General features: G+C 52.2%; 1 protein-coding gene across 2 annotated transcripts in view; it reads right to left on the reverse strand.

The window, feature by feature from the left end:
- c38h10orf90 (chromosome 38 C10orf90 homolog) overlaps positions 1 to 19,487 on the reverse strand; it is a 200,704-nt gene that overhangs the window by 164,229 nt on the left and 16,988 nt on the right. For both annotated transcript variants that reach the window (XM_072557585.1, XM_072557586.1), the window contains exon 3: positions 16,754 to 16,835. In XM_072557585.1, the coding sequence (XP_072413686.1) occupies positions 16,754 to 16,835 (82 nt within the window). The remainder of the gene's footprint in view (positions 1 to 16,753; positions 16,836 to 19,487) is intronic.

A 19,487-nucleotide genomic window follows, 5' to 3' on the forward strand; every position in this document is an offset into this window, starting at 1 on the left:
ACTCATCTGGCTTCCATCGACGAGAACCAGTGCGTCGTCCTCGGGGGAGATTTTAACTGCGTCCTCGAGGGCAGGGACCACGGCGGTGCCCGCACTGGCTGCGCGTCGGGGAAGAGGTTGGGGGACTTTGTGAAGTCCTTCGACCTGGTGGACGTCTGGCGGACTCTCCATCCCGACTCCATCGCCTTCACCTTCGTGAGGCCTGGGGTCGGAGCGTCCAGAATTGACCGCCTGTACGTTTCGCGGGCGTACGCCTCCTGTTTTCCGAAGGCCTCCACGCGGCAGGTGTCGTGCACGGACCATCGCCTGGTGTGGGCGGAACTCCTTCCGTTCGGCGCCAGGCTCGGCTCCGCGTACTGGCACTTTAACAACCTGCTGCTGGAGGACGAGCGGTTCCGGGACTCGTTTCGTCGTTTCTGGGCCGGCTGGAGAAGGAAGCGGGGAAGCTTCCCCTCTCTGAGGCTATGGTGGGACGTGGGCAAGGCTCACGTCCGCGTCTTCTGTCAGGAGTACGCGAGGGGGTCGACCAAGAGGCGGAAATCCAGGATCGTGGAGTTGGAGAGGGAGATGCTCGACCTGGAGTCACGCCTCGGTCAGCCCGACGCGGACCCGGCCCTGCGCGGGGTGTACGAAGAGAAGAAGGCCGCGCTCCGGGACCTGCAGCTCGTCGGGGCTCGGGGCGCGTACGTGAGGTCGCGGATCCAGCTCCTGCAGGACCTGGACCGCGGCTCCCCCTTCTTCTACTCGCTGGAAAAAAGGCGCGGCACCCGTCAGCAGCTCCTTGTGCTGCTGGCCGACGACGGGTCCCTCGTCTCGGATCCGGAGGGCGTCAGGGCCCACGTCCGAGACTATTACACGGCTCTGTTCTCTCCGGATCCGTCCAGCGAGGACGCTCGCAGAGTTCTATGGGAGGACCTGCCGCAGCTCGGCCCGGAGGACGCCGGAAGGCTCGACGCTCCCGTCACTTTAGAGGAGCTGACCGGCGCCCTCGACCGGCTCTCGAGGGGCAAAACCCCAGGGCTGGACGGGCTGACTGTGGAGTTCTTCAGGGCGTTCTGGGACGTCCTGGGGAACGACTACGCACAGGTCCTGGGGGAGTGTCTAAATGCCGGACAGCTGCCCCTTTCTTGGCGCAGGGCGGTCATCGTCCTGCTGCCAAAGAAGGGGGATCTTCGTTCTTTGAAGAACTGGCGTCCGGTCTCCCTCCTCAGCACGGATTACAAAATCTTCGCCAGGGTGTTGTCTTCTCGCCTGGCTTCCGTGCTGGCCCGCATGATTCACCCGGACCAGTCCTACACGGTCCCGGGCCGGAGGATACACGACAACGTCCACCTGGTCCGGGACCTGATCCATTTCTGTCGACGGGCTGGTCTGCCGAGCGCCTTCCTGTCTCTCGACCAGGAGAAGGCGTTCGACAGGGTCGATCACGAGTACCTGCTCGGGACTCTGCGGGCGTTCGGGTTCGGGACGCGGTTCGTCGCCCGGATCCGACTTTTGTACGCCGCCGCAGAGTGTCTGGTTAAAGTTAACGGGTCCCTGACGGCGCCCCTTCGCTTCGGGAGAGGAGTGCGTCAAGGCTGCCCCCTGTCCGGCCAGCTGTATTCCCTGTGCGTGGAGCCTTTCCTGCGCCTCTTGCGGAGGAGGTTGTCGGGGCTGGTTCTGCGCGGCGCGGGCACGGGGGTGGTCCTCTCGGCCTACGCCGACGACGTGCTCCTCACTTTCACCGACCCGGCTGACCTGGGGAGGATGCGCGAGTGCCAGGCCGTGTACTCTGCGGCGTCTTCCGCCAGGATCAACTGGGCCAAGTGTTCCGGACTACTGGTCGGCCCGTGGCGGGTGGACTCTCTGCCGGAGGAGTTACGGGGGTTCAGCTGGAGTACCACCCATCTCCTCTACCTGGGGGTCTACCTCAGCCCGGCTGAGGAATCCTGGCCGGCCAACTGGCAGGAGCTGGAGGCCAAAGTCTCGGCTCGCCTAGGCCGCTGGACAGGACTGCTCCGGGTGCTATCTTACAGGAGTCGAGTGCTGGTCATAAACCATGGTGGCCGCCATGCTGTGGTACCGGCTGGTCACTTTGGTCCCTCCTCCTGGCTTTGTCGCTGACATCCAGAGAACGTTGGTCGACTTCTTCTGGGACAAAAAGATGCACTGGGTCGCCGCGCAGGTTCTGAGTCTCCCTATCGAGGAGGGCGGTCAGTCGCTGGTGTGCGTCCGCACCCAGGTCGCGACGTTCCGCCTTGAGACCTTGCGGCGATACCTTTACGTCGAGCCTCCTCCTAGGTGGTGCGCCCTGGCGACGTATTTTTTCCGCCAGGTGCGTAACCTCAACTACGACACGCAGCTCCTGTTCGTCGACCGTGACGGTTTGGAGGTCGCCCTCAAGGTGCTGCCTGTCTTTTACCAGGACCTGATCACTGTCTGGAACATGGTCGAATCGCGTCGCGCCTACCCTCCGGCTGGAGTAGCGGCTGTCGTCAGGGAGCCGTTGCTCAGGAATCCGCACCTCCGTACTCGCGGGTTCGAGTGGCTGTCGGAGGGGAGGGCCGTGGCGGCGAGGGCGACCAGGGTCGGGGACGTGCTGGGTGCCGGGGGCCTGGGCTGGACGCTGCCGCGGGACATAGCTAGCAGGGCAGCGGTAGACGTCCGGTACGTGGCCACCGCCATCCGACGCCTTAAAACGGCGGTGCTCGGACCCGACGTAGTGCACCAGTTGGAGGACGCTCAGGCGTGCGGTGGGATCCCGTCCGCGCTCACCCCGGCCCGGACGGAATTTCACATTGGCCCCAAGGTCCCGTACTTCCCGCGGGAGCCTGTGCCCCACAACCTGAGCCGCCTCCGGAATTTTAATTTTGTCCCTTTCAGGGATATAAAAAGGAAGGCCCTGTATCGACTGCTGCTGCACACCGTCCACCTCTTCTCCCTCATCCACCGTCCGGACACGCCTTGGCGTGCCCATTTGCCACCGGGCGGCGGAGATCCCCAGTGGAGGGCTCTCTACGCGGGAGTCCTCCCCCTTTCTCTCGGGGATCTGGGGTGGAGGGTGCTGCATGCAGCAGTCCCCTGCAACCGCAGATTGCGGTGGTTCACGGACTCCCAGCCCAACTGCTTGTTCTGTGGCGCTGTGGAGTCCGTGGACCATGTATATATTGGGTGTGGGCGTTTGCACTCCCTTTTTGATTTTCTCAAAAACCTTCTCCTCTGCTTTTGGCTGCACTTCAGTCCCACGCTCCTGATCTTCGGGCACCCGGTACGGAGGAGGGAGGGCAGGTCCGAGGACCTCCTCGTGGGTCTGCTCCTGGGCCTGGCCAAACTGGCCATCAACAGGTCCAGGCAGCGGGCCGTGGAGGGGGTCGTTAGGGCCGACTGCCTGCCCCTCTTCCGGGGTTACGTTAGAGCCCGGGTGTCCTTGGAGAAGGAGCACGCGGTGTCCACCGACACCCTGGAGTCGTTCAGGGAGAGGTGGGCGCCGCAGGGAGTGGAGTGTATTATTTCCCCGTCCAACTCTATTTTGATTTAGTCCCTACCCTCCCCTCCACTGTTTTGATCACACAGCATTGCCCTTTGATGTGAAGGGCAGTGCTTGTCACTGGCCACGCGGGTATTTTTCATATTGAGAGTTGGACCATTTTGTGACTGACTGTGACTGTGTGAGGACTGTTCCTGTTGCTGCTTGGGGCCTGCCTCCCTGCTGGTGCCTGGGGCTTGGGAGAGACCTGCCTCCGCTGCTGCTGCCCGAGGCCTGTCTCTACCATCACTGCCTGGGACTCGCCCTGGGGCCCCTCCCCAGGACTTCCACCACCACTGCTGCTGCTGTGGCCTGCGAAGAGGCCTGCCTCCACTGCTGCTGCTGCCTGAGGCCTGCCTCCACCAGCGCTGCCTGGGACTCACCTTGGGGCCCCTCCCCAAGACCTCCATCTCCACTGCTGCTGCTGTTGTCTGAGGCCTGCCTTCCACCACCGCTGCCAGGGACTCGATTTTGGGGGCTGCCTGGGACTTGCCTTGGGGGCCTTCCTCAACAGGTCTGCCTCCACCACAGCTGCAACCGAGGAACTGCCCGGGACTTGCCGGAGGCCTACTTTCCACCACTGCTGTTGCCTGAGGCCTGCCTCCACATCCGCTGCCTGGGACTAGATTTTGAGGGCTGCCTGGGGCTTGCCTTGGGGATCCTCCCCAACAGGTCTGCCCCCCACCGCTGCGACCGAGGGCCTACCTGGGACTCGCCTGAGGCCTGCCTCCACTGCTGTTGTCACCTGAGGCAGGTCTTCACCGTCGCTGGTTGGGACTCTCCCAGCAACTTCCACCACTGCTGCTGCCGGAGGCCCGACACCACCACCAGCAGCAGAGGATGGCGAGCCCGAAGGTCGCGGGGCCCAGCCGCACCTACGCCGGGGTAGCCGCTGCCTTAGGCTCGGCTGGCCCAGCCCCGGCTGCAAACCACACCCCCTTCAGGCACCTCACAAAACGCCTGGGGGTCAAGGCCTATCCCCACCTGAACATGACCATCGAGGCCTGCAGCAAGGCCATGGCTAGTGTGGTCGGCCCACTGGCCATCGTCGCTGCGGCCCGGATGTACGGGAAGGCCGTATTTTTCCTTAGGACCGAGCAGGTGGTCCACCTGGCCTTGGAGAGGGGGCTCGCTGTGGGCGGGACACATTTGCCCGTCGACCCTCTGGAGGTTACGGCCCAGAGGGTCGTGATCTCCAACGTCCCGCCCTTCATTGCCAGCGAGCTCCTTCTCCCCCACCTCACCACCTTGGGGGAGATCCGGTCAGGGATCCAACCGCTCCTGCTCGGTCTGAAGGACCCCGCCCTCCGTCACATCTACTCCTTCTGTCGCCAGGTGTTTATTTGCCTGGCCCGGGAGGAGGTCACCGAGGGCTCCTTTACCCTCCTCCATGAGGGCGTGGCCTACCGCGCCTTCTGGACGGCAGACGGCATGCGGTGCCACCTGTGCCGCGAGGTGGGGCACATCAGGAGAAACTGCCCCACCCAGAAGGCCGCCCAGCCCTCGCCAACGGCTGACGGTGGTGCCGCCGCGCCCACTCCCCCTCCCCCAAAGTCAACACCACAGGCCCCGGCACCGGAGCCTGAGCTGGAGGCTTCCGATCCTCCAGTCTCCGGCAGGGAGGGGGGTGAGCGTCCAGCTGGCCGGAAGGCGCTCAGGAAGGCGCGACGCGTCAGGCCCGCCCACGGGGAGACCACCCTATCCCCTTCCCCGACACCCAGCCCACGACCTGCCCCGCCCTGGCACGACAATGCCCCTGCGGCCGTGCCAGCGTCGCCCCGGCGCGGGAGCCCTGACCCCCAAACCCCCGAACCCGTACCCAACCCTGACCCCACTGACTCCACATCTACCCCCCACCCCGACGGAGAAACCCCTGGGGCTGCGACGCCTGCCCCAGGCCCTGCAACACCTGGCCCCGGGGACCCCGAGCCCGAGCCCGAGCCCTGCCCCGCCCAGCCACACCCTGGCACTAACCTGGGGGGGACCACTGCTGCCCAATCTCCCGCAGCCACCGTGTCTCCGGGCCCCGGAGAGGGAACTGGGCCCCTGCCCCGCCCGCCGTCACCTGATAAACCAGGGGCGGGGCAGGAAGTGACACGGCTGACCCTCCCCACCCTGGCCACGCCCCCTGCCTTCCCCCAGCCAATCGTATTCTGGGAAAGGCTGGGGGGCGGGGCCTCAGGCCCCATGACCACCAAGGCGGGCGGGGAGGGAAAGGCCCATAAATCCCCCCCTGTCTCTCTGGGGAAGAGGGGCTGGTCCTTGGAGGGGAGAGACAGTCCTGCAACACGCCGGCGGTGCTGCCCCTCTCCAGGGGACGGGCCCACGGGACCCCCCGATGATCCCGCACCGCAGCCCGACCTGCCAAAACCCCCAGGGGCTGCAGCAGGGCTTCCTGCTGCCTCGACTCCACTGGCCCCTGGGGGGGACTTTAACAACCACGAGGGCCGCGGTGCGGGTGATGACAAAGGACCCTTTACTGGGTCGCCGAGCGGCGGAGGGGAGGTAGGTGTTATCCCCGCTCCTCCCTCCCAGACTGTTTTTCTGGGGGCCTTGGCCCTGGGGGATGACCTTTTCCTGGGGGATGACCTTTTCCCCGAGGAGCCAGGCGTCCCGGTGTCGGGAGGAGAGCGGAGCCCCGAGCCTCCGCCGCCCGACGACCCGAACTCGGGGCGTTCCGGGACGGGGTGCGCCGAGGAAGGTACCGCCGGTGACCCTGGGGGTGGGGTCGCCGGGGGTTCGAGGCCGGTTGGCGGCGCCGGACCAGCCCCCATCCTCTCGGTGGGGGAGGGGTCGGCGACCTCCCGGAGGAGGGTTCGGGATCAGTGGCAGACACTGGGGACGACGCGGACTCCGTCTGCAGTGACGTTTTTGAGTCCCAGGTGCCCCCTGCCGATCTCCCCCCTCATCCCCCTCGAGGAACTCCGGGAATTTGTCGAGGAAACTAGAGGTCGCCGGGATAGAGCCCAACTGGCGCTCGACCGCTGGAGCTCTTTTGAAAAAGTTTATTGGTCGGCCCACGCTGCTCGCCAGGCGCCTGGGCTCGACGTCAACGAGCGAAAGCGAGTCAGGAACTTCCTGAGGGCACTCCTGGTGAGGGCGAGGGACTCCTGTGCCCCTCCCTCGTCCTCCCAGTAATTGTATTTGTTTTTTAAACTGTACTGGTGGTGGTAGCACAACGCTTCCGACATGGAGACAACTATAGCCAGCCTCAACATCAACGGCAGCAGGGAGTCACAGCGCAGATTCCAGACCCTCTCGGTCCTTCAGGACGGGAGGTATGCGGTGTGCTTCCTGCAGGAAACCCACACTACCCCGGGAGACGAAGCCACCTGGCTCCTGGAGTGGCGAGGGGGGGTCTACATGAGTCACCTCACCCACAGATCTGGCGGGGTGGCTATCCTGTTGGCCCTGCATTTTCAGCCGGAGATCTTGGGGGTCAGGGAGCCGGTGCCAGGCCGTTTGCTTCACCTGACGGTTCGGCTGGGGGGCGCGGTGCTTCACTTGGTGAATGTATACGCTCCCCTGGCCGGGCCGAGGCAAGCGAGCTTCTTTCAAGAACTGTCCGCTCATCTGGCTTCCATCGACGAGAACCAGTGCGTCGTCCTTGGGGGAGATTTTAACTGCCCTCCTCGAGGGCAGGGACCACGGTGGTGCCCGCACTGGCTGTGCGTCGGGGAAGAGGTTGGGGGACTTGGTCAAGTCCTTCGACCTGGTGGACGTCTGGCAGACTCTCCATCCCGACTCCATCGCCTTCACCTTCGTGAGGCCTGGGGTCGGAGCGTCCAGAATCGACCGCCTGTACATTTCGCGGGCATACGCCTCCTGTTTTCCGAAGGCCTCCACGCGGCAGGTGTCGTGCACGGACCATCACCTGGTGTGGGCAGAACTCCTTCCGTTCGGCGCCAGGCTCGGCTCCGCGTACTGGCACTTTAACAACCTGCTGCTGGAGGATGAGCGGTTCCGGGACTCGTTTCGTCGTTTCTGGGCCGGCTGGAGAAGGAAGCGGGGAAGCTTCCCCTCCCTGAGGCTATGGTGGGACGTGGGCAAGGCTCACGTCCGCGTCTTCTGTCAGGAGTATGCGAGGGGGTCGACCAAGAGGCGGAAATCCAGGATCGTGGAGTTGGAGAGGGAGATGCTCGACCTGGAGTCACGCCTCGGTCAGCCCGACGCGGACCCGGCCCTGCGCGGGGTGTACGAAGAGAAGAAGGCCGCGCTCCGGGACCTGCAGCTCGTCGGGGCTCGGGGCGCGTACGTGAGGTCGCGGATCCAGCTCCTGCAGGACCTGGACCGCGGCTCCCCCTTCTTCTACTCGCTGGAAAAAAGGCGCGGCACCCGTCAGCAGCTCCTTGTGCTGCTGGCTGACGACGCGTCCCTCGTCTCGGATCCGGAGGGCATCAGGGCCCACGTCCGAAACTATTACACAGCTCTGTTCTCTCCGGATCCGTCCAGCGAGGACGCTCGCAGAGTTCTGTGGGAGGACCTGCCGCAGCTCGGCCCGGAGGACGCCGGAAGGCTCGACGCTCCCGTCACTTTAGAGGAGCTGACCGGCGCCCTCGACCGGCTCTCGAGGGGCAAAACCCCGGGGCTGGACGGGCTGACTGTGGAGTTCTTCAGGGCGTTCTGGGACGTCCTGGGGAACGACTACGCACAGGTCCTGGGGGAGTGTCTAAATGCCGGACAGCTGCCCCTTTCTTGGCGCAGGGCGGTCATCGTCCTGCTGCCAAAGAAGGGGGACCTTCGTTCTTTGAAGAACTGGGGTCTGGTCTCCCTCCTCAGCACTGATTACAAAATCTTCGCCAGGGTGTTGTCTTCTCGCCTGGCTTCCGTGCTGGCCCGCATGATTCACCCGGACCAGTCCTACACGGTCCCGGGCCGGAGGATACACGACAACGTCCACCTGGTCCGGGACCTGATCCATTTCTGTCGACGGGCTGGTCTGCCGAGCGCCTTCCTGTCTCTCGACCAGGAGAAGGCGTTCGACAGGGTCGATCACGAGTACCTGCTCGGGACTCTGCGGGCGTTCGGGTTCGGGACGCGGTTCGTCGCCCGGATCCGACTTTTGTACGCCGCCGCAGAGTGTCTGGTTAAAGTTAACGGGTCCCTGACGGCGCCCCTTCGCTTCGGGAGAGGAGTGCGTCAAGGCTGCCCCCTGTCCGGCCAGCTGTATTCCCTGTGCGTGGAGCCTTTCCTGCGCCTCTTGCGGAGGAGGTTGTCGGGGCTGGTTCTGCGCGGCGCGGGCACGGGGGTGGTCCTCTCGGCCTACGCCGACGACGTGCTCCTCACTTTCACCGACCCGGCTGACCTGGGGAGGATGCGCGAGTGCCAGGCCGTGTACTCGGCGGCGTCTTCCGCCAGGATCAACTGGGCCAAGTGTTCCGGACTACTGGTCAGTCCGTGGCGGGTGGACTCTCTGCCGGGGGAGTTACGGGGGTTCAGCTGGAGTACCACCCATCTCCTCTACCTGGGGGTCTACCTCAGCCCGGCTGAGGAATCCTGGCCGGCCAACTGGCAGGAGCTGGAGGCCAAAGTCTCGGCTCGCCTAGGCCGCTGGACAGGACTGCTCCGGGTGCTATCTTACAGGAGTCGAGTGCTGGTCATAAACCAGCTGGTGGCCGCCATGCTGTGGTACCGGCTGGTCACTTTGGTCCCTCCTCCTGGCTTTGTCGCTGACATCCAGAGAACGTTGGTCGACTTCTTCTGGGACAAAAAGATGCACTGGGTCGCCGCGCAGGTTCTGAGTCTCCCTATCGAGGAGGGCGGTCAGTCGCTGGTGTGCGTCCGCACCCAGGTCGCGACGTTCCGCCTTCAGACCTTGCGGCGATACCTTTTACGTCGAGCCTCCTCCTAGGTGGTGCGCCCTGGCGACGTATTTTTTTCTGCCAGGTGCGTAACCTCAATTACGACACGCAGCTCCTGTTCGTCGACGGTTTGGAGGTCGCCCTCCAGACACTGCCTGTCTTTTACCAGGACCTGATCACTGTTTGGAACATGGTCGAATCGCGTCGCGCCTACCCTCCGGCTGGAGTAGCGGCTGTTGCCAGGGAGCCGTTGCTCAGGAATCCGCACCTCCATACTCGCGGGTTCGAGTGGCTGTCGGAGGGGAGGGCCGTGGTGGCGAGGGTGACCAGAGTCGGGGACGTGCTGGGTGCCAGGGGCCTGGGCTGGACGCTGCCGCAGGACATAGCTAGCAGGGCAGCGGTAGACGTCCGGTACGTGGGCACCACCATCCGATGCCTTACAACGGCAGTGCTCGGACCTGACGTAGTGCACCAGTTGGAGGACGCTCAGGCGTGCGGTGGGATCCCGTCCGCGCTCACCCCAGCCCGGACGGAATTTCACATTGGCCCCAAGGTCCCGTACTTCCCGCGGGAGCCTGTGCCCCACAACCTGAGCCACCTCCAGAATTTTAATTTTGTTTCTTTCAAAGATGTGAAAAGAAGGGCCCTGTATCGACTGCTGCTGCACACCGTCCACCTCTTCTCCCTCATCCACCGTCCGGACACGCCTTGGCGTGCCCATTGTCCACCGGGCGGTGGGGATCCCCAGTGGAGGGCTCTCTACGCGGGAGTCCTCCCCCTTTCTCTCGGGGATCTGGGGTGGAGGGTGCTGCACGCAGCAGTCCCCCGCAACCACAGATTGCGGTGGTTCACGGACTCCCAGCCCAACTGCTTGTTCTGTGGTGCTGTGGAGTCCGTGGACCATGTATATATTGGGTGTGGGCGTTTGCACTCCCTTTTTGATTTTCTCAAAAACCTTCTCCTCTGCTTTTGGCTGCACTTCAGTCCCACGCTCCTGATCTTCGGGCACCCGGTACGCAGGAGGGAGGGCAGGTCCGAAGACCTCCTCGTGGGTCTGCTCCTGGGCCTGGCCAAACTGGCCATCAACAGGTCCAGGCAGCGGGCCGTGGAGGGGGTCGTTCAGGCCGACTGCCTGACTCTCTTCCGGGGTTACGTTAGAGCCCGGGTGTCCTTGGAGAAGGAGCACGCGGTGTCCACCAACACCCTGGAGTCGTTCAGGGAGAGGTGGGCGCTGCAGGGAGTGGAGTGCACTATTTCCCTGTCCAACTCTATTTTGATTTAATCCCTACCCTCCCCTTCACCTTTTTGATCACATAGCATTGCCCTTTGGTTTGAAGGGCAGTGCTTGTCACTAGCCACTCGGGTGTTTTTCCTATCTTCCTGGTGGTGGAAATTGAATAAAGGTTTGTGCACTTTGTGTCTTTCACTGTGTCTCACACCTGCGCGCGTGCACACACACACACACACACGCACACACACACACACACACACCATGGGTGCTGGGGAAAAATAAGCACTACCGCAGTTAGGCAGTAGTGTGGAGGTTAATTAAAAGAAAAAACAGGGGCCTAGCATTAAAAAAATTTTTAAAAAAGAAAAAAAATAAATAAAAGAAGAAAAAAAAAATCACACAGTATTGCCCTTTGATGTGAAGGGCAGTGCTTATCACTGGCCACTTGGGTGTTTTTCATATCTTCCTCGTGGTGGAAATTGAATAAAGATTCGTGCACTTTGTGTTTCTCAGTGTGTCTCACACCTGCGCACACACACACAACATGGGTGCTGGGAAAATAAGCACTACTGCAGTTGGGGGAAAGAAAATGAACAGGAGTTTCTCTATTTGAAATGAATAAACAGGAGTCTCATAGGTGTTTTTTTTTATAGCTATATTGGGTCTGTGTTCTAAGCACTGTTTCTCATTTGATTGCACTGTATTGTCTGTGTTTGTTACTGTTATCTTTGTGATGACTGAAAGTGGGATTTGAGGTTTGTCCTCATCTCCCTGAAAACTGGTTGAATGATGGGGTTTAGGGTTTGGCTTTGCTACCCTTTCCCCTGTATAGGGTGCTTTTTTTTAGTGAACTGCTGCTTTCTGTTTATTGTTAACTGTATTTTGTACTATTTAATAAAATTTTTAAAAAGGACTCTGAGGTGCTGTTCACTCTGAGATGTGGCTCTGAGGAAGCCAGATCAGTATCAAGTACAATGCACATGCAAATAAAGGGTGACTTGCTAATGGAGTATTGGCCTCTGTAGAGTTATTTCAACTGCCACAGATTGCAATACATTGCCTACAACAAACTGCTCTCCTATACAAAAAATGATCATCAATTACAAATATGCTTGTATATAGATTCAGGGACAGAAATAAGAAAAGCTCATGATGTACAAAGAAATGAGAGGAAGTATAGAGACTTCTTGGAGTACCTTTAGCAGATCGTATTGATCTTAATACATTTTATAGAGTTTATGAAACAAGCAGATTAAATTTGAAATCGCTTGTCCTTTCCTCAAAGCTCATGTTGCAACTTCAACATTGTAATGGGCCAAATGGCCTGTATCTATGCTATGTACATTATGTCAGCAATAGTACATCTTTGAACAGGTATTTTCCTTTTATTTCACCTCCTGAATATAGTGGACTGCATTATTAGCAATGCAATGGCAATACTGCCCACTAATGTAGATTTGCTACAAATTCAGAATTCGAAACTTGAGCAGTCAAAAGGCTTCTGTCATTTGAAAGGAAAAAAAAGTGATCTGACATAGCCTTTAAGGATTTAAAGTTAGTAAAAGCAGGGAAGCCATGTAGACAGTCAATGCTAGCCCCAACACCAAGAATTGCCAACAAATGTCAAAAGTGATTCAATGATCTTACTGTGGCAATGTTATGCAGAGATGCTGAGCCAATACATATCTGTAACTGAGAGAGCTTTCCTTACCTCCTTACAGAAAATGAAAACTTACATTAAAAATTTAGAAATTGCACTATCTTCGGGAATTTCAACTTTCTTCACAAGCAATGGCCAACATTCTGAAATATACACACTGCCATAATGCTGGAAACTAACAGATAATGTTCCATACAATAGAGATTCTGTGATTCTGAAATGCTTAAATTGTTTTCTTAGTGACAAGTGTCAGAGAAACACATTGGTTCAGATTTTATGATAAATAATGGAAAAGTGTTGGCGATAGTTTTTTGTTACTCTGAGAAACTGAAAGCAACTCTCAACATCCACACCTATGTATTTAAACTCAAACAGCAATTCACTATTTTTCCACAAGATGTGCTGTTGAAATCCTTGTAGTGGAAATCAAAAATAAATCATTGAACTGATGTGAACTTTCATTTTTAAGTTATTGTTCTCATTATTGTAAACCATCTTTGAAAACGTCATACCTTGTTGAAAAAGTTATAACTGCATTTTTAATTGTGCGCTGAACTCATTATTAGTAATAATGTTTCTGGCCCTGCTAAGAGTTAAATTTATATTCCTGGAATGTCACACATTTATTCACTTAATGTTAACATAATTCCAAGGTTAATAATTCCAAAAACAAAATGGGGACCAAGTAGTTCAGTTGGCTAGATGGCTAGAAGGGGGTTCAGTACAACACCAGCAGTGTGACTTTGATTCCCAATGCAGCCGTGACCTGCCTCCTGACTCTGGCACTGGCATTGGAACACAGTGGAAAACAAATTATCGAGAAATGGCTGAGGATGAAGCATTGACAGACAATGAGCCAAGAATCTGTCTTCAGGTGGAGTACACTCGAATAAGTGTACAAACAAATGAAAATTACAAAATAAAATAGACTGCTCAAATTAGTTGTCGAGAGTGTGGTGCTGGAAAAGCACAGCAGATCAGGCAGCATCCGAAGAGCAGGAGAATCGATGTTTAAGGCAAAAGCCCTTCATCAAGAAGGGCTTTCCTGACATAGGGCTTTTGCCTGAAACGTCAACTCTCCTGCTCCTCGGATGCTGCCTGACCTGCTGTGCTTTTCCAGCACCATACTCTTGACTCTAATCTCCAGCATCTGCAGTCCACACTTTCGCTTTGCTAAAATTACTTGTCATTTCCCAGTTTGCTGTAGGTTGAGTTCTCTGATGTGATTGGTCTGTATAGGCTGTTTGATAGCATCACTATTGTAGGATAGCAGAAATCCCGACATTAGATTAATATTGGGAAAAGTAAAATTAATATAATGGAATTCTCTAGATTCTTGTCAACAGCTTTCTTTGAGATCAGGAGCAAGTGGAGTCAATTTGCCATTACTGAAATAATTAAGGAACTTAATGAAATATATATTCCATGAAAACATTCAAACACAGTATTTAAATTTGTACCATAGACATAAGTTATCAAAAGTTTCTTTTTCCAAATAACTGACACACACCCGTGAAAAATCATCACTCTAATTACACCTTCATGTAGACCGGTGAGATTGTAGGTATTGCATTTCAAGTTAACATTTTAAACAGGCAGCTACACGCTTACCTACTGCATCTCAGATCTCAATCTCAGATTTAAATTTAACAATTGACAACATTCGTTACAGTATGATCCACTGCAATTTTTCCAAGTATAGTAGCTCTTGAACTTATGCAGCCATTAACGAAACATTGCATATTTATTTTAATACAGAGGAATCTCAATTATCCAGCATTCAATTATCCGAATATCGGATTATCTGGCAAGATCCCAAGATTCCGATGCTTGGCTAAATTATGTTATCCGGCATTCAATTATCCAGAATTAACCGAACAAAATACTCTCTGCCTGTGTCCTTCAGATAATGGAGTTTCCTCCGTAGTTCATTATTTCGATGATTTGTCATTTTCTTGAATAGAATTGGCTGAGTACTTCTTTCCCCATCTTCAACACCATACTGGCAGCATCCTTTTCTTTCAACCATTTTTGTAGGTGCTTAACCTGCAACCGCCACCAGTGTCCATTTCCTTTCCACCCTCCAGACAACTACCACTGATGCCTCCAACTCTCTTCCCAAACTTCCTCCTTCCACATCTACCTTTCCCAATTGACATGATGTGGAGGAGTTGGTATTGGAGTGAGGTGGATGAAGTTTAAAATCACACAACATCGTGTTATAGTCCAACAGGTATATTTGGAAGCACTAGCTTTCGGAGCGCTGGTCCTTCATTAGGTGGTTATGGAGAATAAGACAGTGGTGGGCTGCCTAACATTCGGCTCCTTATCCTTTACGTCGATAGCATCCTGACTCTGAACACTCTGGGTGGCTGACTGACTGTGTCCAAGTGCCTGGACTGATAGCAAAGGTTGTCCCGAACTTACTATACCAAAGCCCCCAAATAAATGCCCCCTTTGACTTGATTGGACCCTTATGAAAATCATGACAAGTTTCCTTCCTTTGTGCCTTGTTAAACAGCATGGCAAAACAGAAGTAGTATGGACCTGGTATTGCTGGTTGAGAGTCAAAACACAAAAAGGTAAGTCAGAGATGATGAATACCTAAGTAGGCTCAGAATGAGTGAATGCTATGCAAGAGAGCAAAAGCCAGAGGTGCTGCCTAGTTTAATTCATGAGGCAAAAGGCATGATTCTGAGGTGTTCAGTATCCCTGCCGCAGCATTACAATGACGGTTGCTTGTGCTGCTTGTGATGCAGCATTGAAGTGCAGGAGCATACTTCAAGTGGATCAGAGATGGTTGAAATTACCTGCACAACAAATTTTCAACAGGGTTGATCAAGCGAGGCTTTCCAGTTTGAAGTCATCCTGATTTGTTATTATTTTATTTGTTCTGTTATTATTTATTTCCAGATGTTCTACTCTTTTTCCTTTTGTAGGGTTTCTATCATTTTCCTACTGCTGATCTTAAGCTGAATAGTCTGCAATGCCTGGACATGTTCATCCCCTCCTTCTTAAATTTGAAAATTTTATTAGCTATTCACCAGACCTCTGGCACTGCACTTTGTTCTATTAAATAAAATGTATGTGTAGAATTGCCTCTGCTATCTCCTTCCATTGATTCTTTTAAAGTCCAGTTCTTTATAGGTAAACATAAAGTTACCACAGCTTCAGACAGCTGCTCTCTCTCATTAGACAGGTATGACTGGTGAGGCTTTCATGGTAACCTCAGCCAGTATGGGAGTTGAACTCAGACTGTTGACATTACTCTGCATTACAGACAAGCCATCCAGCCAACTGAACTAACTGACCCCATCCACAATCCTTCATAAAAAGTAAAAGAATGCAGAGATGAGGATTTTGCGGGGCCTAGAAAATCAGGAAATGTGATGGGAAGAGTGACAATTAGGTAAGAGCTGCATTTTTGCTACCCTGATGGTAGGTTCAGATTTACAGATCAGTTCAGTGGTGTGTTTATGACGGATCATGTTTCAAGCCATCCTATAGCAGTTTCCTCTTCAAATAAATTTGCAATACTCATTATATTAAAGTTTGCAAGTTCTGCCAAATTAGGAAGTGACAAGGACAACATTGGACATTAATGTAAGCATTTAATGAAGAGTGAATGCGAAAACACAACATTGTTTCTTTCATAAAAAAGAAATGTTGTTCACTCCCCTCAACCCATATATGAGGCTCTTGACTAAGCTCTTCTCCTCAGTGCACACATGAATAGGATTAAACCAATGTAATGTGAAATATTACAAGAGGAATTTAAATTTTCAAAAAAGGTGCCCTTGCATTTTGTGCTCTCAATAATGCTTAAGGTAGAGTAAATTGTGGTCACTGAAAATACCTCCCCAATTGTAGTTTTTTCATCCAGGTCATATATCAGAGATTCTCATAATATCAGGTATCAGCTTTGACTAAATGCTAGCACTCTGAGTCAGAAGGTTATGGGTTCATACCCGTACAATTCTTGAGTACATAAAGCAGGCTGATATTTCTGAAAGACTAGTGGAACATTTGAAATTACAATTTTAGGATGGAATGTTAACCTAAGTGCCTTCTCAAATGAATAAAGAAGATCCTAAAGCACAATTCAATGAGAACAGTGAGTTCCCTTTGCATTCTATCCAACAGTTATCCCCTAACCACACATAAAACAACAAATAATGACATTATTCTTTGACCTTGTGAGCAAGAGGACTGCAGTCTTTTTTATGTGTTACAACAGTGAATAAGCTTCAAAACTAGAGATCATGAAAGGTGCTTTGGAAATTCAGATCATTTACAATCACTATTTTAGTTTAGAACGTCTCTGAATAGAGAAATCAAAAATGCTTACAAATGTATGGGATCATGAAAGGGCAATGATATCTGAATACAAGCAGTACAAACCAGAGTATGATATCATAATATGCTCTGGCAATTATCCTTGTTGCTGCTTCAGCCTGACCATAAATCTACTGTCATTGAAAGTCTGTTGACAAAGGCTGTCAGCTTCAATGAATGCAATCTTTTTCAATAAAAGGTTTTGTCAAAATTGCCATTACCTTGAACAACACAGTTTTCATTCTTGGTGCTCAACCTATTGTTGTTAGGTACTGATGAAAAAGGAATATTTACTTTCTCAATCTGTAAAACAAATTATAATTGTATCAATTTAATATCCTTTGCAGAACTTTATCCTTTGAAATATATTAACTAAGACTTTAGATATTGGATATTTCATTAAAATAAAACATAACATGCATGTATTCACAGATGCCCATGTGTTAAAATATTAAACAAAAATAGAAATTGCTGGAAAAATGCAGCTAGTCTGGCAGCATCTGTGGAGAGAAAGCAGAGTCAATGTTTTTGGTCCAGTGATGCTTCATCAGAATTGAACATAATATTAAAGTTTGGTAGCATTATAGATATTTTCGTATTTTAATCTTTTTTGCTTCACTTTAGGACAGTCATCTGTCAATCATTCTTCTCTTTTGCACAGTGTGGCTGTTTGCAGAAAATTAATCAGCAAATGAGAGGTGCAAAGATTACATTAACTCACTTGCTGATGTAGGCGTTACCTCATCTCCAACTACCAATATGATCAGAGAACCCAATCTTGATGAGAAAATTGAATCTGGATTTTTTGTGGGATTACGTTCCTGAAAGATATCAGTGGTGGGATGTTGTAAGGTGGAACTTCTATCCACTTAATGTCCACAAGCACTAATCCCTCCATAGTTTTTACAGTCAACCTTCTTTAAGTAGTGACTATATTCAGTATGAAATCTTATATTCCAGGTCAAAAAGTTGTGTTCAATAGGTTGAACGCATATTCTGTGTTGACATTTCCTACAGTAGTGAAGGAGTGCTGCATTATCGAAAGATAATAGTTTTGGATTATAAATAAGCCAAGACTTTAACTATCTGATCAGAAGAAGTCCCATAGAAACATTTATGGAAGCGAAGATAAGTCCAATGATTTCCTGGCAAAATTTTGCCCTCAATCAACAACTATAAAACTGATCAGCTAATTATTTATCTCAATTGTCATTCATGGAAGCAACACTTGTATAATGTATTGATTGCAAAGCTATGTAAGCGTGGGATCGTGTTCAAATAACGACTGGAATTGGGGTGTGGCGATAATAGCCTCTTATGTTCAGCAATCACAGCACAAGTTCGAGGCGGAAATAGACTCCCAAAATACAGTTCTTACAAGAGCCCCATTGTTCACAGTTCTTACCTATATTAAAATTCCATTACTATGGTGTTATATTTTTTATCTCTAATACACAAAGGTTGAAGAGCTTCTGTCCAGGAGGACAGGAGATGGGTTAAAACATGTTAGTTGCTACTTCTGATGAGACAGACGTCTGTCCAGTCAGCTTGCATATTTAGGAGGTGTTCATCCTTTTGTCTTTTAAGTTAGCAAATATTAGTAAAAATGCTAGGTATTTATGCTCTAAGTAAGTTAAAAATTGTACCTATACTTAATAAAAGAATAAAGGATATTAAACTAATGACTGCAGCTGCGTTGTGCAATTTACTTACTAATTGATGGTATGAGTTTCATTCGTTCATGGAAACGCTTAAAGGGATAATGGTCCAGTTAAAAGGGATTTAACAGGTATTTAATGTATTCAGGTCCAGGAGATGGTTGGTAAGGGTTGATTAATATTATCATGTTTCGTGGAGACTTGATGGGGATGGTATTGTTCGGTATGCTACAACTATTCAGAGGTAAACACTGTAAACACTGCAGAATTACATTTTATTTTGCTCCAAAACTGCATGAATTCTAAAATTCTATAAGTTCCTTTTCTGGAAATAGAATCAGTCTGAACATTGGGGCACAGACAGCTTCACACAGGGCACCTCACACCTTCACTGCATTATCTGAGCTGACATGGCACTTATTGTTAAAGTTCACTTCAAAATGTAACTATAAAAAAAGTTCTGGGATTTACATATGAAAGAACTGAAACCAACATGGTTCTAAAAGATGAGAGACTTAACAAACAATCCAGAGACTTTACAAACTTTTTCAATATATAATTTCAGTTACATCACACTGTACACTTGTGCCATAAATTCTGTGTCTGACAATCTTATACTCCACAACCACCTGATGAAGGAGCAACGCTCTGAAAGCCATTTCTTCCAAATAAACCTGTGGGACTATAACCTGGTGTTGTGTGATTTTCAACTTTGTACACCCCAGTCCAACACTGGCACCTCCACATCATAAAAGAATAAAGGATAATGAACTGATTACTGCAGTTGGGTTATAAGATTTATTTACTATTTGCCAGTATGAGTTTCATTCATTCATGCAATTTCATGGAAACGCTTAAAGGGATAAGGAGTTGAAGAGTGTGTTGCTGGAAAAGCACTGCCGGACAGGCAGCATCTGAGGAGCAGGAGAATCAATGTTTCGGGCAAATGCCCTTAATCAGGAGCTTATGCTCAAAATGTCGATTCTCCTGCTCCTTGGATGTTGCCTGATCGACTGTGCTTTTCCAGCACCACACTCTTCAACTCTGATCTCCAGCATCTGCAGTCCTCACTTTCTCCCACTTAAAGGGATAATGGTCTAGTTAAAAGGGATTTAACAGGTATTTAATCTATTCAGGTCCAGGAGATGGTTGGTAATGGCTGATTAATATTATAATGTTTTGTGGAGACTTGATGTATGCTGCACTTATTCAGAGGTAAACATTACTTCTAGCAGGGGCTGATAAGGTGTGGAAATGCAGTAGTGGATTTGAAAGGGTTGTTTTTAAATTTGGATAT

Source organism: Chiloscyllium punctatum, chromosome 38 (assembly GCF_047496795.1).
Source record: "Chiloscyllium punctatum isolate Juve2018m chromosome 38, sChiPun1.3, whole genome shotgun sequence".
Classification (NCBI taxonomy): Eukaryota; Metazoa; Chordata; class Chondrichthyes; order Orectolobiformes; family Hemiscylliidae; genus Chiloscyllium; species Chiloscyllium punctatum.